This window comes from Apodemus sylvaticus, chromosome 10, assembly GCF_947179515.1.
Source record: "Apodemus sylvaticus chromosome 10, mApoSyl1.1, whole genome shotgun sequence".
In the NCBI taxonomy this organism is placed as follows: Eukaryota; Metazoa; Chordata; class Mammalia; order Rodentia; family Muridae; genus Apodemus; species Apodemus sylvaticus.
The window spans coordinates 48,462,956-48,486,608 of record NC_067481.1 but is presented as its reverse complement, the minus strand read 5'-3'; the positions used below and the strand labels follow the sequence as shown (position 1 = coordinate 48,486,608).

At 52.3% G+C, this 23,653-nt stretch overlaps 1 protein-coding gene across 1 annotated transcript in view; it reads left to right on the top strand.

Annotated features, from left to right (window-relative positions):
- The window catches only part of Rtn4rl1 (reticulon 4 receptor like 1), a 72,696-nt gene extending 49,736 nt beyond the window's left edge, over nucleotides 1–22,960 (top strand). Inside the window, exon 2 of the mRNA XM_052196640.1 lies at nucleotides 19,951–22,960. Coding sequence (XP_052052600.1) covers nucleotides 19,951–21,275 — 1,325 coding nt within the window. The 3' untranslated portion in view covers nucleotides 21,276–22,960. The remainder of the gene's footprint in view (nucleotides 1–19,950) is intronic.
- Nucleotides 22,961–23,653: the final 693 nt, after the last annotated feature.

The window sequence follows — 23,653 nt, the reverse complement described above, 5'->3', positions numbered from 1 at the left end:
TCAGACAAATTCCTGAAGGGGGGGTCACAGATATCGAGAGTGGTGTCATCTGATCCAAGGTTCAGAGGCACTAGAAGAAGGTGCAGGAGAACCGGATGCATGCAGAAGATGTGTAGGAAGCAGCTGTGCCGTCGGAAAAGCCCCGGAAATACAAGCTAAAGCACCGGAAGTACAAGCAACAGGACTTGGTAGCCTGGACCCAAGCAATCAAGAGAATACAGAGTTCCTGGAAGCCTGAGCAGCTTGTGCTTTCTAGAAAGTGACAGGGTGGAGGAGGGGGGTTTAGGAGGGGGGCAAGGCATGGAGACCCCAACAGGACACACGTGCAAACCATTTGGTACAGATCTGGAGTTAAGAGAGTAAGAGGAAACGGCTTTGCAGAAATCGTGGTTACAGAAGTGCTACCCCCACCCCACCCACCCATGGTAAAATGAGATATGAGAGGTGCCTGTGATGGGGACTGAGAAATAGGAAGGGTGCCAGTGACAGGGACCGACCGGAATGTCTAGAAAGATTGGAGCAGTTCTAGGAGAGAGGTCTGCTGAGATATTCGGGGAGGAGGAGAGTTTAAGGCGGCTCCGACCTTAGGGGCACCTGGGGCAAGGGTGGAAACTGGGATTTATATAATATGTATAATCGGGTTTGTGCATGAGAAGGATGCTCAGACCCCGGTGCAGGGCTGGAAGAGGTGGGAGGGGAAGTCAGCTCGCTTCCGGTGAAGGGATGGGGAAAGGCAGTTGCTGATATTTCATTTCTACATGGTTTTGTTGTTCAATAAAAGCAACTGAAACAGGCCTACAGCAAAGGAACCACGGAGTGGTGGTTGGCGGGGAGGAGAGTGCTCTCCTTGTGCGCTCCGAGGGGGCCCAGTGCACAGGTCTGGCAGCTGCTGGCAACCACGCCTCAGGCAGCATCCAGGCTACAGGTGGAGTGGTGCTTGCCCACACACTGGTTCTTTGTTTGCCTTATGTTTCGATGTCGGCGTTAACCAATTGCAAGTACAAATCTGGACTGCTAGCCTCTGGCAAACCCAAAGACCTGGTAATCAGAGCCCTACTCGCACTCTGTCCAAGGCAGTGGTGGTTGGAACCCAGGGCCTCGGATGGGCCTGGCCGCCACCTGTACCCTCTCACCTGCCCACCTCCTCCTTTGGTTTCTGCCTCGATTCCATCTGTCAGCATATGAGAGGAGTGGCAGGGCAGAGAGCTCGAGGCTCTGAGAGATGGGTGTGGGGACGGCCACTGGGCATTACAGGAGAAGCTCTGAAATGAACTGGGCTTGCAGAGAACTGGAGCCGGCTCAGGATGAGCCGCGCACGGCCAGTGACTGGTTTCCATTTCTGGGAGGCAGAACAGAAGCCAGGATCATTCTCACCCTGTATCCATGCCTCAGGGCCACTAAAGACAACCTTGTGCTCCCCAGTCCCAAGGACACCTCAGGGATGAGACACTCCTCTTAGCATGGGGAAGGTGTCCTGTCTAGGAGCCCCCCCGCACCCCCCTGCACAGTTTGGATGTGACTTCGAGACCCATGACTTTCAGACCTGTGACTTCCAGACCATCAGAGTTACCTCCTGTCTCTGTGACAGGCCCTCAGGAAGTACCTTCCCATACCCTCCTCCTGCTTCTCTTTACAGTGGCTTCTGTCCACACATACTTCCATAGCCACCCAGGTGGGGTTGTCTGCTTCTGACAGAAGAGGGGCTCTCATCTGGGGCTCTCCCCAGGAAATAGCTCCACATACACTTCAAGATTAAAACGTCCCCATTCACACCCTCTGTGGGAACATTCTCAGGCTTATTGGGAATCATGTGTGGACTGGACACATGTCACCATCTCACGTTGAGCTGGAATGTAATTAGGTGATGGTGGAAAAAATTCCATCCGTCTCCTGGGAATGCTGCAATAATGAGCCATCAAGACGGGACCGGGGAAGCTGGCAGGGGCTGCTGACCTGAGCCCAAGTACGGATCATTCATTAGCTTCGGAGAGGCCCGTGATCTGGGCTGCATAAACGAGCAAGCCTGTTCCTAAGGGGGGCAGGAGCCAGAGTGAAGCGCTTGAAAGCCCGCCTGCAGCTTTGAAGCAGAAAAGCGACCAAGCCTTCTCTTCCTGGGCGGGGCTGCCCGAAGCCAGGGAGGGCCTTCTGCTGAGGCTTGCCCCCCCCATTACTAAGCCCCGCCCAGGTGAGAAAAGCCGCTCCTTGGACAGACACCTGTGAGGCAGGGTTGAGGGCAGGACCAGGGCAGGAGAGCAGGGATAGCCAGAGGGAAGGAAGGTTAACTCAGAGTCCAGCCGTGGGAGCTCAGACCTGGAGCACCCTAAGCCAATGCCCCCTCCCCCGGGTCCTTGAGGGTCACCCAGACTTCCTTAAGGTCCTCTGCCTTCCTATCCTTCCATGGAGGTATGAAAAGCTCCAACCCAGCCCCAGCATCTTCGTAAGCATTCTAAGCTCCGCCCCCACCCACTATAAAAGGGGCTGCTTGCCCCTCCCTCCTCGCTCTCTTGCCCCTCTGGTCTTCTTGCTCAAACTCTGTCCCCTCGCCCCTCCCTCCACATGCTCATGGCCGCGCTCTCTCTCTCTCTCTCTCTCTCTCTCTCTCTCTCTCTCTGTGTGTGTGTGTGTGTGTGTCTGTGTGTGTCTGTGTGTGTCTGTGTGTGTGTGTTTGTCTCTACTACCCTCTTAACTCCCCTCCCCATGCCCTGAATAAACTCTATTCTATTCTATACTATACCATCGTGTGGCTGGTCCTTCAGGGGAAGCGATGCCTTTGCAGAGGCCCGCTGAGACACCCCCTTCGCCCACACTGCACCATACCTCCATAGAACATATCCCTCTCTTTATCTTTTTATAAACACATCAACCGTTTTACCCCAAATAGCCCTACCCAAAGCCGGCCACCACAGCGCAAGCTGTTTCTCCCAACAGCTTGTCCTCCTTCTCAGGCGGACACTTCCGGTGGGCATCCTTTCCCTTCATCAGGTCTACCCCACCTCAGCACTGTCTATCTTTGCACCCTCTCCTCTCCTCCACAGTGGTGGAACCCGGGGCTTTTCGAATGTAGACACGCCTTCTACCTCTGAGCTGCGGCCTTGCCCGTCGTCCTGTGCCTGCTTTTCTTTTGCTCAGCTCTGGGGCACTCCTGGGCACTATGCCAGCCATCTCAGGGGTTCCATTTGCTCTCCAATCGAGAACTGCATCTGGCTTCTTTTTTGTCTGTTTTGTTTCGGTTTTTTTCGAGATGGAGTTTTTCTGTGTACCCCTGGCTTTCCTGGAACTCACTTTGTAGACCAGGCTAACTTCACAGAGATCTACCTGCCTCTGCCTCTGCCTGAGTGCTGGGATTCAAGGTATGAGCCACCCCGCTCGCTCGGCATGCATCCTGGATTCTTAAACATCGGAACAGGATCTTTTCTTGTTGCTTCCCACAACAGTGTAAACCACTGACATAGCCACAGAGACTCTACAAGGGATCAAGGTCTATGCTAGAGGAACCGAGATGACTATAAGGCCTTTAGTCCGTTCCTCTCCAGGCCACGCCCCTTCCTGGCTCAGGCACCTTCTGGGCAGGTCCTTCTATTGGGATGCTACTGGCTTTCTAGTGTGTATGTGGGGATTTTTGAGGGGCCCACAGGGCTGGCTTTCTCCAAGTGACACCGCTAAGAGGTCTCCTTGCCAGACCTTTGACTACTCTTTCTCCCTTCGAAAGGCAGCTAGCCTCAGGCCAAGCCAGTGGCTTTGCTTTGCACTGAATTTCTCCAATAGAAGGCAAGCTGACAGACTTTGGGGAAGGGTAAGAACAGAGCTGGAAAGATACCTCAGTGGTAAAGCACAGACTGCTCTTCCAGAGATCCTGAGTTCAGTTCCCAGCAACCACGAGGTGGCTCACAACCATCTGTAATGGGATCCGATGCCGTCTTCTGGAGTGTTTGAAGAGAGTGACAGAGTGTGTGTGTGTATGTGTATGTATGTATGCGTTCAGTGTACTCATACACATAAGATAAATAAGTCTTTAGATGCCTGCCCTCTGCCTCAAGTACCAGGATTAAAGGCGTGTGCCAGCACTGCTTGGCTTTAAAATGTTTTTATTTAATTCAATGTATTAAATTATCTCATCATTCGTGGGGCTGGAAAGACAGCTCAGCTGTTAGGAGTGTTTGTTGCTCTTGCTGAGGACCCAGCTCCAGTCCCCAGCACTCATGGGAGCTCACAACCATCCACAACCCAGTCAGACACATTAAATAAATCTAAAAGTTAAAAAAAAAAATCTCTCGCCGGGCAGTGGTGGCGCACGCCTGTAATCCCAGCACTTGGGAGGCAGCAGGCAGATTTCTGAGTTCGAAGCCAGCCTGGTCTACAGAGTGAGTTCCAGCACAGCCAGGGCTACACAGAGAAACCCTGTCTCAAAAAAAACCAAATAAAAAAAAAATCTCTCCAAAGGACAATATAAAAGCTATTCACGAGATATTCTACAGGCTTTTTTATGTGAAATCTTTGAAATGCCATATTTCTTTCCTTTTTTGTTTGTTTGTTTGTATGTATGTATGTATGTATGTATGTATGTATGTATGTTTTGAGACAGAGTTTCTCTGGGCAGCCCTGATGGTCCTGGAACTCAAATTGTAGACCAGGCTGGTCTCAAACTCAGAGATCTGCCTCCCGAGTCAGTGATGGGATTAAAGATGTGTGCACCACCATGCAGCTGAAATAGCTGTATTTCAGTGATTCCAGAGACCACAGCTTTAGATCATGTGCTGAGTACTTGAGACCCCAGAATTCTGTATTTAGATGGCCCCTTGAATCTAGAGCGCCTTGGCCATGAGATGCACCAGCCACTTTCCCGTGGGCTTGTCCTCGTTAGCTTAAACTTCACTCAGGTGCTGGGGGCCTTAGTGATGAGAATCGTGAACAGGGAGGAGAGAGAGGAGGGGCACAGCTGAGTAGGTGGTGGGCTAGGATTCCACAGAGTGGGAGGAGGGACTGCATAGGCCCTGCTGGCAGGAGGGAGCAGGGGGTGCAGTGGGAGTGCCACAGTCCACAGACAGGTTAATGGCTCCTGCCTTGTACACAATTGAATTTGCCCTTCTGAGCCTTCTGGCTTTGGGGAAGGGCCTCTTCTCCTGGGAGCCCAGCTAGACTCCCAGAGCCACAGGGCCAGGGCCATCTGAGCTTGATTCAATCAGAAGAAATGAAGAACAGTGGTTTCACAGACATCTTTGTGCTCAGAGGAGCTAAGAAAGATATCCTGGCCCTGCATATCTCCTGAAGGGAGCATCTCCCAGGGCAGACCCCTCTCCGACTCCTGGAGTAAGCTGCGGTTGCCTGTAATGCATCCTCCCCCGCCCATCTCCCCAGGTTTCTAAAAGCTGTTTGTAGAATGCTGTAAAGGCAGCTGGGACCTAGGTTCTCTCCGACAGTGAAACAGTGAACAAGCGAGGACCTGGGGGTAGGGGGGGATGCTGTAGTGAAGAAGAAACAAACAAAAGAGACTCCATCCTCTCTGCTGTACTCGTTACATTGTATCAGCCCCAACTCGGAGGCCTGTGATGTCTCCTCTGTGCAGGTTCCTGAAACAATGGGACAGGTTGAATACTGTCTACGGCTCCTAACTGGCATGTTCTCGCAGCCTCTGGACTGGCCCAAGTACCTTCGTCTGTTTCAAAAGCCGGCTCCAATCCTCCGTGCTCGCCTTCCCTCTGAAGTTTTCCTCCTCGCTCCTGCATGTCTCACCTGGGTTCCTGTAGCAAGCCCAATGGCTCTGTGTAGAGCAATACGGTGTGCTGTCTCTTTCAGACCACCAATAATTGCTGAGGGCCCAGCACTGTCCTGGGGACAGGGAACACATAAGCACATAATTAAACCTGGTACTCGAGGAGTGTGAGTGCAGAGAGGGGAATAAATGGAGCAGGGTTCTTACGAAATCAGCAGCGGCTGGGGCAGGAGGAGGGTGTTCTAAAACAGGGAGGTGATGTCTGATCTGAGACCTGACAGCCAAAACAGAGATGGGCCTACAAAGGCCCTGCCTGGGACAAGCGGCCTTGTAGAAACAGCCAGTGTTAAAACTCCGAAGCAACGGTTATGTGATTCTGAGTCTATGAACTATTCAGAACAGGCAAATCCACCGAGACTTAAAGGAGATTTGTGGCTGCCAGGGGCTGGGGGAGGGAGCATGGGGGTGACTGCTAATGGGCATGTGGTCTCCCTTTGGGGAAAGGGAAATATTGTGGAACTAGATAATGGTGGAGGCTGGCACAATGCCGTGAGGGCACCACATGCCACTGAACTGTGTGCTTTCAAATGGAGAAGTTTGTGGTGTTCACATGTTGGGAGTATGTATGGAGTTTACCATAAAGCACAGCCCACCCTCCAGGGCAACGGCTTGCTCTGACCTAGTGTGACTCGTATAGGATGGTGCTAGAGAGGACAGCGCCATCATGGGGGCATGGCGGACTGATGAGAGGCTACAGTTCATTGTGGTGCAAGGAGAAACTACCAGAAGATTCCAAACAGGAGAATAACACAGTTATACTGTTTTGTTTTGTTTTGTTTTGCTTTGCTTTGCTTTGTTTTGTGGTGTTTGTGTGGTAGCATAGGCAAGGCCAGTGCTGTGTCACTGAGACACACACACACACACACATATACACGCACATGCACACACACACACATACACACGCACATGCACACACACACACACACACACACACCTGTCCTGCACTTATTCTTATGTTTTTGGTTGTGAGCCTAGCCTTTAACAGCTGAACCATCTTTCCAGCCCGGTCCTGTACTTACTATTCTTGAAAATATTTCTGGCTGTGGTGTGGAGATGATGGGATGAAAATAAAAAGACCCAGTAAGGAAGCCATGGTAGGGTCCAGGGGGAGAGGTGATAGCCGCCGAGGACAGAGTGGGTGTGGAGGAGACAGAGTGATGCATGATGGGGAAATCAGGGGGACGGAGGGAATCAAAGGAGAAGAGGTAAACGGAAAGAGAGACAGGAAACAGCCTCTGCACTTTCACCCTGAGCAACCAAAAGGTTGGCGCCCTCGGCTGCCAGGCGGGATGAGGATGCCTGTTAGGAGACACGCAGAGGATGCAGCGAGCCTGACCTGTTTGTAAGATACCCATGTGGCAACGTCGGTGGGCGGTCTAGTGCACTACTGTGCTATCCTTAAGGACGATCATCAGACTTCACTCTGTGGAGACAGTGCTGAGCATGCTTACGGGGGATGGGTGTGTGTGACTACAGGGGAGGGGAGCTGGGACTCAGTCCTAGACAACAGGGATGCATGGCGCTGAGAGTAAGCAAGAGCAGAGTGAGGAGCTACAGCCAGCGAGGTAGATGGCGACAGCAGAGTCCTGCTTCTGAAACCTAGAAGGACGTTTCCAGAAGGGACAGGGCCTCTTGACTTTAAGGGCAGCCTGGACTATGGGAGATCCTGTCTCACACAACTGAAGACCCAGGAACAAATGAAGTGAAAGCTGTCATTGGGTACAGCCTTAGGACCACAGGCCTGCCTTCCGCTGGGCCGAGTGCTCACTGGAGCTGTCGAGCTGTCATTAGAGGTTGGAGGAGGAAGAGGCTGAACAGAGTGGAAGGAGTCTGAGACTGAGCGAGGTGGCCAAGGTTCTGGGCCACCCAGGGAATAAATGTTATCACTGTTGGAAGGGTAGCATTTGGGGATCCAGAGGAGCCCAGGACTCAGCACATTCTAAGAGGACCCTATTCTCTCTCTGATCCCCTCTGCCTCTCAGGGGGGGATTCATATCTCAATATATTCCAGCTGAAAAGGGATCCCACTTAGAGCAGGTGGTAAGCCAGTACATGGAAATTTGATATATTTTGACTAATGCATTTTGAAATTTGAAAACTGCAGACGATTTTATTCAGGATCCATTTTTATACCAACTCATTACTGGGAGAAAAAGGCAAGTTTTCAGGTTTCCTGTGAACCTCCAGACCTGTCACCACCAGGCCCTGCTAAGCAGGCTTGACCTGGTCAGGTCAGCTTTGCACACAGCCACCGCCTGCCTCAACCACCATATCCCTGCCGGAAACTCTTTCTTTAGCAACCTCTTTCAAGGATCCCTCCGGGGGTTACTAGTCCAATTTAATCTGACCTTCAGCCCCACCTCTGTCATGCCAACTCCAGAAAATCCCCGGGGGCCGCACTTAAGACGAATTTTGTGATACAGATGAGGGTTTACACAGAATTTCCACTTCCTTCCCCATCTGCCTTGTCCTTTCTCAGGCCTCCTGAGCCTGAAGCCTGAAGTGGAAGTAAATAATGGAGACTGGGGAGGAGGGAGACTGTCCACAGGGGAGCAAGGCAGAGTCCAGCAGAGGTGGTCAGGGAGAGGGTCTCTGAGTGAGCCGTGCTCCCAAGGAGCCAGGGATCCTCTCGCCATGACCACCAGCTCCATCTTGTTTGAATCCCAACCCAGGCAAATGGCTGTAGTGTGCTGAGCTTCTGTTATTCTCACTGGTAAAATGGGGATGTGAATGTGTTACGATTCGGGGGAGCTATTCAAGAAATAAATGTGAGTCACCCTACGCTTCCATCCACCAGCTCCAAGCTCTGGTCTCCTCTGAGAGCCCCCAGTTTGGGTGGAAAGGCAACAAAGGGAAAGGCTGCTTCTCTCAAAGCCCCGTCACTCGCTCACTCAGGGTCTGCCTGGGTGGCTCTGAAAGCTAAAGGCTGGAAAGCTAAACTTTCTCGAAGGTAACTTGTCCGTGTTCATCAAGGCAACTTGATCTCAATGAAACCGGTCTAAAGAAAGATCAGGAATTTAGACAAAGATGTTTTCAGTGTTATTTAATTTAATTTAACTGACCTTAAAGAATTAATAGATACAGTGACACAGTAATAAATCAAAAGTCCCTGGCATATAGAGAGAGGAGTTTCCTTCACCCTAGTCCCACAGTTTCCCATCAGCCTTGCCTCCCAGGAGACAACAAATATCACCAATCCTGCCATGATTCTTTTTCTCGTTTTAATTTGAAACAGGGCCTGGTGTAACCCAGGCTAGCCTGGGCCTCCTAAGAACGGGGAGCTACAGGCCGGAGTTACTATTCTGCCATAAGTTTGTTGGCTTTTTGTTTTAGTTTAAAATTTTGGGGGATTGTTTTTCCAGACAGGATTTCTCTAGGTAGTCCTGGCTGCCCTTGAACTCAGAGAACTATGTGTCTCTGCCTCTAGAGTGCTGGGATTAAAGCATGCACCGCCACAACCAGGCTAGTTTAAATGTTTCTTCTTCTTTTTTTATGTTTATGGTTTTTTTTTTTTACCTGGATGCATGTGTGTGCACCATGTGAATACATGGTACTCTTAGAGTCCAAAAGAGGGGATTAGATCCCCTGGATCTGGAGTTACAGAGAGTTGTGAGCCACCTTGTGGGTGCTGGGAATTGAACCTAGGACTTCAAGTGCACTTAACAGCTGAACCTTATCTTCAGCCCCTGCCATGTTTTTGTTTTGTTTTGTTTTTGAGACAGTGTAGGTATATAGCCAATGCTTGAATTCTCTATGTATCTCTGACCAGCCTCAAAGATCTTCCTGCCTCTGTCTACCAGCTGCTAGGATTAGAGGTCTTGAACCACATGCTCAGCTCAGCCATGATTTATAACAATAAAAAAAGACACCTAAATGGTTTTAGAGATAAATAAATTATAATGTATGCAGAAGGTGGGATCATCTGCAGTTTCCGGGAATCTTGCCTGCTACTCTTTCATTCTTCCTTCTGTTCGTACTTGGGGAACTGGCCCTGGCTGATTGATGAGAACTGATTTCCCCACTGCCCTGTGGCAGGGACCACTGCGCCCACAGGGCTCCCTAAGGATCATCGGGGCATCGCTGCACAGCTGGGTAGAAGCCGAGAGCTGCATATATAACACGATCTCAACTTTATTTCTTTAAATAAAAATTTTATTTAAATTTTATACAGCTCTATATAAATGAAGGAACTATTGAAGGTTCAGCAAGGGCCTGTCAACGGTTGTCAAGGGTAATGGCGATGTAGTGATTTTTTTTTCCCCTTCCATTTTCCTTCCATACTTTCTACATTACCCCACAACTGGCAAGTATTATTTTAAAATGAAAGTAAATAGTGACAGATGACTTTGAAGGGAAATTGAATCGGTAAAAAGAGGGCTTGGAGACCACCCGGGAAGCCCGGGTAAATGTAATCAGAGTCAGGTCTCCCGGGCCTTCGGTCTCAAGATGGGCAGTTGTGGGACCCTGGAGATGTGCAGCTCTTGGGCCAGCAGGTACAGGGAGGAGGTGGAAACTGAACAAATACCCTAGGTGCTCATCTGGGCTCCAAAGGCTGTGAAGAGACTCAAATCAAAGGATAGAGGCCTGAGGACTGGGGCCTCGAGAGCCCAGTTATCATTTGTCCTAGAACATGAGACAGAGTCCCATGAGTCCGACGAGAGGCAGGAAGCTTTTGGACCAAGGACAGTCATATGGGATTAGAAGGGCACCTTTGCAAATACTTTCAAACTTCCAGTCCTTCAACAATGCATACTCACTGGAAATCCCACCCTTGGGTGTCCCTTCCCTGCCTCTTGCTACACTTAATACCTGACATCACTGGAGAAAGTCCCCAGGGCCAGGCTGGCTGGAGCTTCTGATAGGTGACACCCTCCTGCCAAGGGTCCTCGGGAGCTGGCTCGCCCACACCGCCAGCTGCCTGTGTCTTTCTCTCTTTTGCCCTGACTTCCCCCTCATCTCTACCTCTGCCCTCAGTGGAGGGTCCCCTTGCCTCATGGGAAACATAGAAGCTGCCAGTGCTAACTATATTGCTGTCCCTGCACATGTCATGGTCCCCCATTACTGGGAGCAGGTGTTCCTCAGATCTCCCCCTATTCTCTGCCCTTTCAGGCTGTCTCAGTTTCTCTCCTCCTGAATCATGTTTGTTGGCATGCAAACGGGATCTATTTCTTCCATCTCAGAAAACAAACACTGGGAGGGGGTGGGAGACAGCGAGCACAGTTAATGGGTGCCCTGGCTCGGCTGGGTAAGGGTAACTTCTAATGTTCTATTGCCCAGTAGGATAGCTGTGGTTGTCAATTAATTGTAAATTTCAGACTAGCTAGTAGAGAGGATTTTGGATGTTCCCAACACAAAGGAACGATAAACATTCAAGGAGATGGGTGTGCTAATTGCCCTGATCTGATCACGGCACATTGTATACATGTTTTGAAATGTCAGGCTGTACCCCATAAATATGTACAATTACTGTGCAGCGATTCAAGATAAAAACTGTAATTTTAAAAAGCTAAAAACAGAAGGAAATAGCCGCCCTTGACCCCCGCCCCCGCAAGGTCCTTCCTGTTTGTCCAGCCACTTAGTGTCAGAGCTTCCTGTGTGAGTGTGCTCTTGGTGTCCACAAACCCTCTATCCTCCCTCCCCGCATCCCTCCCCATAAGAGGAGTCACCCCTGTCCCATGATGACATGCAGGGCCACATGCGTGAGGCCAACCAACAAGATGTGAGCAAAAATGATACCTGTCTCTTGCAACAAACGGGAAAAAAACAAAACAAAACAAAACAATAGTGGTTGGTCTGCCCCTGAATCTTTTCCCACATAAAGTACAGTTGAGTACATGAACTAGTCCTTATTAATTAATTTATTTATTTATTTATTTATTTTTGGTTTTTTTTTTCAAGACAATGTTTTTCCGTGTAACAGCCCTAGCTGTCCTGGAACTCATTTTGTAGACCAGGCTGGCCTGGAACTCACAGAGATCCACCTGCCTCTGCCTCTCAAATGCTGGAATTAAAGGCGTGTGCCACCCCGCCCCGCTTTTTCATGTAAACCTCTGTGCTTCCAACACCTACACTTGGTCACTGGTGCACGCCTCGTTCTTTGTGCTCTACGCCCTCTCCCTGCAATGGAGGAGCCAGAGTCAAGGAGCTGTGTCTCCCAACCATGAGCCTACCCTCTCCCTAAAATGGAGGAGAGTGGGGGGACAGATGCAGAAAGGGGTGGTCAGCAAGTATAGGCTATACCCACAGCCTGGGTATCGGTCCTGAGTGCCATCCACTGACAGCAAGGGTCGGGTGGTTCTGTGGAGCTGGAAACAAGGGCTGCTGGCAGAGAACTGCTGCTTCTCCTGTCATTGGCTGCTCAGGGGTTGGCAGCATCCCCCCTCCCAGCACCCTCTTCTGCATATCCCTCAAACCCCCATACAGGCATCTCCATAGATAGTTGTAACCCCTTCAAAGGTCCCCTGCCCTGCCACACACACTCAGGACATTGGCACTTCCTCGTTGGGTTCTAGGTGCACCCACAATTTGCTATCGTTTGTGGGGGGTGGCAGTTGGTTTCACAAGGCTCACAAGGCAAGAGGCAATCCTGGGAAAGCTCCTGGGAAGGACGGATGCTCAGAAACCTGCATCCCCATCTGCAGGGCGTGGCGGCACAGGCCTGTATTCCAGAACGAGGTGGCAGGAAGATCAGGAGTTCCAAAGCTTAGAGCCTTTCCTACATGAGGAAGAAGAGGAGGTGGAAGAAGAAGAGGAAGAGGATTTATGGTGGTGGTGAAAGGCAAGGAGGGACAGCCTCAACCTGGGACCCTTAAAGCTAGCAGAAGATTTGAGTAGCATGAGGGCACGCAATATGAGCTGGGAGCGTGAGAATGGGATGCTGGGAGAGGGACAGAGCTCGTGAGCCTTGTGTTTTCCACAGAGAGCATTAGGCACACATGGGGATGACAGACGGGGACAGAGGATAGAGTAGAAAGCCAAGGAACCTTCCAGGGGTCTTAGCCCTGGGTTAAGTGCCTCTCAGCATCTGCTCTGTTAAGAGCTGTGGATTTTGGGCCATCCTGGATTGGGGTGAAAGCCAAGATGTCTTGGCAGTCTGGGAACAGTATCCTTGCAAACAGCAGTGACACAGTCTCCCCTGCAGCCTGCTCAGGTCTGGGGTGCCCAGCCAGGCTCACAGGCTTCCCATGCCTATGCCCATAACCATCCTTCTTGGTGTGCCCCTCTGCAGTTGCCTAGGTGAAATGACTCCCACTGGCCTGGGTCATAGGCTGGGGGAGTACCTCAGCACAGAGCTATAGAGGACAGCCTCCATCCCTGCTGCCTACAGCGCACTCCTGCAGGCAAGGTTAGGCCCCACCCACGGGCAGGATGAGAGAGACCCAGATTGCTCTCAGGAGAAACTGTCAGTCCAATTAGCATGGTGCTGCCAACCAGACCTGTTTCAGGGGACCAACCCCAGGCAGACAAAAGCCAAAACTATTCCAACTATCCCAGTGGTAGCTAGCTGCCCATTCCTCAGCTGAGAGGAAGCCTGCTGCTGGGAGAACCTGCAGAGGGTGTTTGGTTCAGAGTATGAAGAGAACAGGTGCTGAAGGCAGAGAGTGAGGACCAAGGTAAGACACCTCAGAGACAGCCCCCCCCTCAGTATATGCTGCCTCCCTCTGGGGTACAGGATGTTGCAGGATAAAAGGCCCTGGGCTGTTACTCCTAGTCTCCAGGGGTAGATATAAGTTTATGTGCATGGACTTAGACACATGCACATGTCTAGCACACAAACACAACTATGTCTACATCTGTAAGCACTAGGGCCAACACCTGTCACACATGAACACCTCGGGTACACATCCACACAGACATGCACATAAATACAGTGCTCAGACATCCACTAGCACACACTAACGCTTTGGCTGATCCAGCCCCCACTCCTGGATTGCAGGTACAGAAGCAGAGTATGATATCATACTAACATATATGTGTGTGGTTCCTCCATGACTGCTCCCTGCCCCCCTCAGATTTTTAATTTGGGCGGTAGGTCAAGCAGGTTTCTCTTTGTAGCCTTGGCTGTCCTAGAACTCACTCTGTAGAATAGGCTGGACTCAAACTCACAGAGATCCAATTGTCTTTGCCTCCCAAGCATCTGGTTTAATGATGTGCACCATCATATCTGGCTTTCTCTCTTCTTAAACCCAGACATTTCTGTTTGAAAGGTTCTGGTCCTGCCCCCCCCCCTTTTTTAAAAAAGATTTATTTATTATTATATGTAAGTACACTGTAGCTGTCTTCAGACACCCCAGAAGAGGGCATCAGGTCTCCTTATGGATGGTTGTGAGCCACCATGTGGTTGCTGGGATTTGAACTCAGGACCTTTGGAAAAGCAGTCAGTGCTCTTAACCGCTGAGCCATCTCTCCAGCCCCTGGTCCTGGCCCCTTTTAGAGTGACTAACTTGTTCACCATTATTCCAGTTTAGAACTGAAAATCCCATACCTTGGGAAACTCTCCCCAGTTCCAGTCTATGTCCCCTTACCCAGGAAAGGACTGGTATTGGGTCCTTCTCTGAGTGTGCATTCACCAAACGGTCACTTCCTTGATGGACCTACGGAGCCTTGATGAGAGCCAAGTTCAGGTGTCTGATCTCATCCTAAAGGCTCTGAGTCTTCCAGGACTAATTACAACCAAAGTTTATTGAGCACCTACTATGATCCAGGCCCCAGGCCTGAGCCTAAGGTTTTTCTGAGTGTCATCACTCAATTCTCCAGAGACTTAGAAATGTGATTCCCTCCCCCCAGAACTGTTAATGAGCACCTACTGTGTGCAGGGAGCACACTCATCTGGACAAAGCAGCAGCGGACAGAAAGTAAACAAGTGACTTATGTCGTGCTGTCCAAGAGGTTGCATGCTGTAGAGTAAAATGTACCAGGGAAGAAGCGCCTTGAAAATCGCTGCTCAAGACTGGCCTCACTGGGAAGAAGCCCTGCAGACACACTGGGAACCGTTCCAGGGAGACAGAACAGCATGGACAAAGGCGGAAGGCTGAGTGCTGGGCACGTGGGAGGGACAGCAGCAAGGTCTGCATAGCCAGGGAGAGGCAGGGCCTCTGGGCCCGGGGGTGGAGGGTGGGGGGAAGACCTGTGGGCAGCTTCAGGTTAGGTGGGAGCCGGGGAAGATTCAGGCAGAGGAGCAGCATTTTCTGACTCACTTTGCCTGGACTACCCTAGTTCCCGTGGAAGGGGATGTAGGGGTGAGGGGGCAGGGCTGGGGGCCATCCAGGAGGCCACTACAACTCCTGGGGTGAATGGTAGCAGTGGCAGGTCTGACAAGTGGATAGACAGTGGATAAATTCTAAAATGTAGCCAGCAGAATTTCCAGAGAGTGAGCCACTGCGATTCTGAGGTGTTCCTCTTGGGCAGCTGAAGGGAACGGATTATCTTTACCCAAGATGGAGAAGCTGTGAACGGAGGAGGCTGTAGAGGAAGAGAGGAGCTTGGCTTGGATGGTTTCAGTTAGACAGATGGAGATGTGGGAAGGGCAGGTGGGTACCAGCATCTGTGGGCTGCAGGACTGGCTGAGCTTTCCGTGACTGCCCCATTTTGCAGGTGAGGAAAACGAGGCTCTTGCAAGCATTAAAAGGAGCAGCCAGGATTCAACTTCCGGCCTCTGGCTCCACCGCCCTGCCCTACTCCCAGCCGTGGATAGGAGGCTGCCGGCCATTCTGCACAGCCGTGGAGGCTGAGGGGAGCCCAGCAGTTCCCTGGCCAACTCTCTTGTCTTCAGAGCTGAGCCAGGAAGGAGCCTATGCTTAGAACACAAGTGGCACAAGTGCCAAGTGGCCTGAGGCGCCAGCAGCCCCAGGAGTGCAGCCAGCCTGGCCTGAGGCCGCCATCCCCACAGCGAGAGAGCATTGGTTAGCATTGATTGCTCAGAGGAGAGCAGCTGGCCAGGCTGGGGGCAGGGGAGGGCGGGCTGAAGGCCAGAGAGATTGGCTGCATGGCAGATCAGCCTGCAAAGCTTCAGAGAGACCGGCTGCCACGCCCAGGGGCCATGAGGAAAGTAGCCACTACTTAGGGATAGGGGGCAGCCCCTTGGGTGCTAAGTTGCAGTGGCTGTCCTGACACTTTGGAGCCTGAGAAAGCCGGCCAGCCTGATTTGAGGCTACTCTGCCCACTCAGGGCACCAGGGAGCTGAGGCTAGAGCCCCAGCCTGAAGGCAGGGTAGCTTGGTGGGACCTGCCTGCAACTGTGTTCTCCAGCTGTGACCAACCGCTGATGCTCTGGGCACCTCATTTTCTCCTGTGCAAAGGCGGCTTCCCCCGTGTCAGATCTCTGTTAGTTTTCTTCCTACTCCTGGTGGTAGGGTGCTGCAGGGCCCCCATTGCACTGGCTCGTGTGGTCTGGGTTTAGCAGACAGGCCCTGTTGATGCTGGTTCTGCTGCCAAGACTCTGGCCACCTGAGTGCCTTTCCCACCTCAGTGCCTTTGCACACGCTATTCTGCCGCCCTAGCCTTGCCACCCATCCCACCCGGTCTGGTCCTATGGGACCATGGTAAGGTAGCTGGTCGTGCTCAGCTTGGCAGGAGGAGTTTGGGGTCTGCCAGCTGAGCCGAGGCCACTGCGAGTTCCCTTGCTTGCATGCCCTCTGTTGAGCTGTAGGCTGAGCTCTGAGCGGTTTCCCCTCATAGCTAAGGCAGCTGAACACAGCCGGACCCTTCTCAGCCCTAGTCCACAGGTCAAATACTCTGGGAGGTTGGGGAAGGGCTGGTGTTATAGAGGGGATCAGCCACCAAGCAATGCTGACTGCTGGCTCAGGGATAGCAAAGACTTTCCTTTGGCCCCGCCCTAATCTCCCCTATACTCTTTTGGTACCTACTAGGGTATAGATACTCCCATATGCAAATGAGCCATGACGCTCATTGCCAGGCCCTTCCCACACTGACTTCCGTGACTCTCCTAGGCTAGGGGGCAAGTATGAATGGAAGAAGCAATGATGGAGGCTGTAGAGCCTCTCGGGAGCTCACGTGCGCGGTGCGGCGTGGTGTGGCGTGGCGTGGCGCGGAGGCCGGTTTGGGAGTAGCGAAGCAGAACCCAGTGAAGGGCGTCCCCTAGAGGGGAGGGGAAGCTGAGCTGGGTCTTCTCCTTTCCGCCCCCTCAAGCAGCCTGCCCAGGAGGTGCCTGATGAGTCTGGCAGGAGAGGTGCAGGCCCCTCCACAGAGACATGGATTCCTGCTAATTTGCAATTTTAAAATGCACAGCAAAGGCTCCATCCTCAATGTTGGTACATTAATCAGGCAATCAGTGGGGCGGGGCTCCCAAGGGCCCCATAGAGGGGGCATAGAAGGCGCCATGGTGATGCAGTGCTTGTCTCCCTGGGAAGAGCCCTGCTCTGTGACAATCCTAGGATTGTCAAGGAGTCCAGGAGTGGCCAGGGCTGACTAGGACAGCTAGCTCAGGGTCCTGCCTTTCAAAGGCATGGTTGCAGAGTGGCTGAGCCCCTCAACACACACACCCCCATTAGAAGAGATGGAGGTTCTGGAAGGCTAATGTCCCTGGCATGTGGAAAAATACTAAAGGACAGGGACCAGCTGTCCTGAGCCTGCATCCTATTAGTATGCTTGCAAAAGAGCCCTTCTCTGCAGGAAGTGACTGTCCTACAAGGTCCTTGTGGTCTCATTGCCTTAGGCCTCCTAGTGATGAGAGCCTATCCTTCCTTGAGGTAACAGGGGAACTGAGCCTGGTTCTGCATCAGGTCTTGGCTAGAGTCCCTTTGTCCTCCTGTTGCCCTCTTAGAGGGAAAACCCCAGTCCTACCTTCATGCTGTTCTGCTGTCTTACCACAGTGTGTTCATAAACTGGTTACTAAGCCTACACCTGAGGTTTGGTGTAGGTTTTTGTTTTGTTTTGTTGCCTAAATAGAGCCCTAGCCTGGTTTTCCCTGTGTATTGTATCCCCTGGAGGCCCCTCCCATATAAGATAAGGGGTAATCTTCCCCAAGGGACTCCCAGATTCTTCTGGGGTGCACAGAGACAGAGCGGCCACAGCAGGTGGGAGAACACAGGGGAGGTTGAGGGTGCAGGCGAAAGCCCTCTGTAAACTGCAATGAGCTGTACAAATGTCGAATGGTATTAGTGATAAGCCCACTGCAGCCCCTACCTGTCTGCAGCTGCAGGCCGGGGAAGAAAAGCTTCATTTTCACAGAATCCCCAGCGAAGGCTCTGCCGGGGTCTCATTCAGCATAAAATGTGGGACAAGCATCGTGATTGTCCTTGAACCTAGAACCCCGCTTTCCCAGGGTACCCGGGCAGGGCCTCTCCTTGGGGAAGGTTCTAGCAAGAATGGCCTTCCTGGAAGAGAGGGTGTAAGGCCAGCAAGGAGGTTGGAGTGGGTCTGTGGACTGTGCAGCCAGTGTGAGCACTGACCGCACAGGGCAGGTGCCCTCGGGCCGGCCGACTCACCTCCCTCAGCAGCACAGGAGGCTGGTCGGCTGGACAGAGGCTGATAGGGTGGAGGCCACACCCAGGACGCTAAGGAAGAAGATTGACAGAGTAACATCTAGACATGTTTCGGAGTGAGAAATTGAGGCAGAGATGGCTATAGCCTGCATGCTGTCTAGGGGCTGGTTGGCAGAAAGCACTGCAGAGGGCCTGCAGGGCATGACCCAGCCCAGAAAAGGGTCCTATGCTGTGCCGCCACTGCCGCTGAGGTCATAATTGCTCTGAAATCACAACTGAACCCAATTATGCAAAAACTAAATTATATGTGATGATTTTTATGTGCTAGAAACATTCAGTTGAAGCCGGGTGATTACAGGGGACGAGAAGCAGCTGCCGCTCTCGGGGAGCCCATAACTCCCAACAGCTGGGAGCTGTCAACTCACAATGCTGTTTCTGTCGGGAATGGGGTGGGGGTTGGGGTGGAAGTCAAGGTGGAGACCTACTCTGCCAGGGGCCTGGGCAGTCCCTGAGTGGGAGGCCTGGTCAGGAACGTGGCCTCTTTCATTCCACATGCTCTGAGCACAGCTAGCAGCAAGAAGATTGAGCTCATATGCCCCAGAGGCCCTGGCTCTCCCAAGAGTCCCAGCTGAACACGCTGGAAAAGGAAAGGGTCTTGCAAGAGGCCAACTGAGGCAGCATAGGTCCTGGCTGCCTGGTTCTTCAGGGTGGGCACCGGTAGGCCTGGAGCCTGTCCCCATCTTCCTGACGCGCCTGCTGGGCCGCTTGGGGCAGCTGTGACCCTGGGAAAAGGCAGGTAATGACAATCGTCCATAATGAGGCTGCTTCAATAATGAGCATAGGCCTATTACCCGACCACAGGCTGGACACATCCGAAAATAATTATTTTAAGGATCCATTAACGAATGCCTAATTAATGCCCAATTAGAGGGGAGCTACAGAGGAAATGCTCCGGACAGTCAAGAGGCAAAGCCTGGTTTTACAGCCACAGCCAGGCAATCTCGAGCATGGTAGAGAGAGACAGAGGGCCAGAAGGTGAATCAGAGGGGGGCAGCCTCGATCCGGCAGTGCCATGAACCCCAGGGAAGCCTCGTGCGTCAGCTCTGGTGTCACTCACAGTCCCTCACAGAAACGTGCCTTCTCTGTATGCCAGCTCAGCCCTGTGACCTGTATTTAACAAATGAGAAAACCAAGTCATAGAGGAAGAGTTGTAGGTCTGAAGTTTCTGTACCACAGTGTGAAAGAGGCATTGACTGAGGCGTGCTTTGGTATCATGGACACAATGCTTTCTTTATTTTGAGGAATCACTAAATAAAGTGATCATTCAGGACTCCAGATGGGCTGCTTGCTTTGTTAGAGTCATTCCTTGCAAAGGCAGCTAACAGGGAGCAAACGACGGAGCTGGAGCCGGAGCCGGAGCCAGAGCTGGAGCGGAGGCCGCCAGGCTTGTGCTCACAGACGCGCTCCACCCTGCTTTGGGGCTGACAGTCCAAAGAGGGGCTTGGATGGGATTAGAGACTTTAGGGACTGAACTAAAGAAGTGTGGGAGATAATGTGAGCCTTGACCTCAAATCTCCTGTCCAACCTCTTAGCCCAAGGAACCCCTGTGTACAGTACAGAGGACAGAACCTCCGTTGGCCATGAACCCCAGGGGTCATTTGCCAGTCCCCCCTTCCACTCTCTGCTCCCCATGTATCTCTGGGCAGCCTCTCACAGCTCTTCTGTCTCTCCCCACCAGGGTGCTGTGTGGAATTGCTGCTGTTGCTGCTGGCTGGAGAGTTACCTCTGGGTGGTGGTTGTCCTCGAGACTGTGTGTGCTATCCCGCCCCCATGACTGTCAGCTGCCAGGCACACAATTTTGCCGCCATCCCAGAGGGCATCCCAGAGGACAGTGAGCGCATCTTCCTGCAGAACAATCGCATCACCTTCCTGCAGCAGGGCCACTTCAGCCCCGCCATGGTTACCCTCTGGATCTATTCCAACAACATTACTTTCATCGCTCCCAACACCTTCGAGGGCTTTGTGCACCTGGAGGAGCTGGACCTTGGAGACAACCGGCAGCTGCGAACACTGGCACCTGAGACCTTCCAAGGCCTGGTGAAGCTTCACGCCCTCTACCTCTATAAGTGTGGACTGAGTGCCCTGCCCGCGGGCATCTTCGGTGGCCTGCACAGCCTGCAGTACCTCTACTTGCAGGACAACCATATTGAGTACCTCCAAGATGACATCTTTGTGGACTTGGTCAACCTCAGTCACCTGTTTCTCCATGGCAACAAGCTATGGAGCCTGGGTCAGGGCATTTTCCGGGGCCTGGTGAACCTGGACCGGTTGCTACTGCATGAGAACCAGTTACAGTGGGTGCACCACAAGGCTTTTCATGACCTCCACAGGCTAACCACCCTCTTTCTCTTCAACAACAGCCTCACTGAGCTGCAGGGCGACTGTCTGGCCCCGCTGGTGGCCTTGGAGTTCCTTCGCCTCAATGGGAACGCTTGGGACTGTGGCTGCCGGGCGCGTTCCCTGTGGGAATGGCTGCGAAGGTTCCGTGGCTCTAGTTCGGCTGTCCCCTGCGCGACCCCCGAGCTGCGGCAAGGCCAGGACCTGAAGCTGCTGAGGGTTGAGGACTTCCGGAACTGCACAGGACCAGCATCTCCTCACCAGATCAAGTCTCACACCCTTACCACCTCTGACAGGGCTGCCCGAAAGGAGCACCATCCACCCCATGGTGCCTCCAGGGACAAAGGCCACCCACATGGCCACCTGCCTGGCTCCAGGTCAGGTTACAAGAAGCCAGGCAAGAACTGCACCAGCCACAGGAACCGAAACCAGATCTCCAAGGTGAGCACTGGGAAAGAGATTCCTGAACTGCAGGACTATGCCCCTGATTATCAGCACAAGTTCAGCTTTGACATCATGCCCACTGCTCGACCCAAGAGGAAGGGCAAGTGTGCCCGCAGGACCCCCATTCGTGCCCCCAGCGGGGTGCAGCAGGCCTCCTCAGGCACGACCCTTGGGGCCTCTTTCCTGGCCTGGATACTGGGGCTGGCGGTCACTCTCCGCTGAGGACCCAGGGCACCATTACCCAGCACTGCCACATGTCCAGCAAGGAACAGAATCTTTTCTTCTTTTCTTTCTTTCTTTTCTAAGTGGAAGATCTGCTGGGTTCCAGGAAAAGGCTGCAAAAGCCTTCAGCCATGGTCTGGACCCTTCCTGGTGGATTATAAGCCCAAAGTGTACAGCCGTAGACAGGAAGGGTAGCACATCTCACCCGGCTGTCCTGACCAAGCACCTCCGGACAGTATCCACTCCAGCACAGTGGTCAAAGACACTCAAAGGGAGTCATTAGTAGTGTCGGGACATGTGCCCTTGAAGAAGCTGTGCTCTGCGGAATCCTGGTCATTTGGAAAGAAGGGCTGAAGGACCCTGCTGGTTTTGGAAGGAGCAGGACTCAGAACAAGGCTCACCCAGAGCAGCTGGGGCAACCAGCAATCTCAGAGCACTCTTGGCGCTTGCCTGAGATCACTTAGTTAACCTGCCCTGTCTAACCCTATGCCACCCTCAGTCCCTACCCATGGGGGTAGTGCCTCTCATTCCTGATGTCTCAGGCAGTCCTGGCAGACCTGCTGGGGTCCAAGAACCAATCACCAAAGGAGAGATCGCCAGAGGATGACATTTAGAACTGTACTCGCAATGAGAGTCACACAGAAGGTGCAGTTTTATACCTATGTCCACTTATATATATATTCTCACTCTGCCCACACATTCACATAATATATATATATATATAAATATATAAATGCACAGGTCCCCCAACCCATTCCTTACCAAACTGTATGTCTTATCATGTTTATAAACTATACAGGAACCTATATTTGCTCAACTAAGGACTGTATCGGTAATTTCTAGCAAGAAAAAAGCTGCGGCAATTTTGTTCAGAGCCCCTGCTGGCAACAGTAGTCCCTGGGCTTGCTGGGGCAAAGGTGTCAGTGGGAAGAGTCTAGAAGGAAGAGAAGCAGCAAGAATCACTTCAGGGGACCAACATTCTTAGATACTTAGAACATCACCTCGTTTTTATATGCAACACATACCTGTCTGGCACCCCGGAGCACCCCACCACCCCTACTGTAGAAGCTGCAGGCATTAGTGAGAGAAATGGATGTCAGGGTGCTGAAGGCAAGCTAGGTGGAGCTGGGGAAGACATTTCTGGGGTTTTCAAGCTGGCAGACAAGGCAGCATCTACAGTGTTAGTCCAGTGGGTTGGATGGACAATGTCCTTCTAGCATTTTGCCAGTTAATGGTCTGTGCAGGCTAGGGAGGCTCTGAGACTCTGGCCTCAGGAGAGGCTTGGCTGCAGTTTTAACATTTAGGCTCTTTGGCCAGTGACCTGCTGAGGGCCCTGAGTAGTCTGGCAGTGGGAAAAAATCTAGTGGCCTTAGTGGATGAGGGTGTTTCAGTAGCCATCTCAGGCATCCTGCATCACAGCGGTCCTGTTCCTCCTGACCATCCTGGATAACCCCAGGACGAGCAGAGGTCAGAGGGCCAGACTCAGGGGTCAGCCCAGAAGGCAGCATGCAAGCAGGCCCAGTCAGGGAATAGGGGCTGTTGGCCCAAGGGTCTCTGGCAAACGCAGTCTCTTGTGCTCTGCACAGACAGATCTGACTTTCCTACCAGAGAGGATACGTGAGGAGTAAGAAACGCTGAATCCAATTAAGAGAGAAAAATAATAATAAAATTCTCTTGGACAAGAACCCTGTTTTTTATTTCATAACCCCACATTCCTCATGGGGTGACAGATCCTGGGCTTTGGTGGGGTGGGCGAGCCTGGCCAAGCTTGACTCTGAGAACACAGCATGCTTGTTGGCAGGAGGAGGAAAGGGAGCAGCGGTCCACTGACTCACAGGAACACACAAGAACATGCTCTCTCCCTGCCTCTCTCTGTCACACGCGCGCGTGGGCGCATGCACACACATACACACACACATGCACACGCACATGCACACGGCACTTCCCTCACCCACATAGAACACAATTCACTTCCCACATCTTGGCTACCCAGCCCAGAACCACTCGGTGTCTTTCCCCTGCAGAAGGAGAAGGAACAAACTCCTTCCAAGCTCGCCCAAACACTGCCGCTGCTAAATTCTGGCATCAGCAGGAAGGCGACAACCGCCAGTTCTTGGGCCTCAAGCTTCTCCCAGGGGTCCAGGGGCTAACCAGGAGAGCAGAGGGCAAGGACCTGGCAGCTATGACTGCCTCTCCGTCATCTCTGCAGATAAAGAGAGCAGAGGCCTGTTTTTAGTACAAGATTCGGTGCTTTAATGAAAGGGGGGCCTTGTGCCCCAGAACATATCCCTGCCAGCCTGCCTCTGAGCCTGACGGTTGGTTTGCTCTTACCCAGGCCGATGCCCGTGTCCCTTAAAATTCAAGCAAGCTGTTATGTT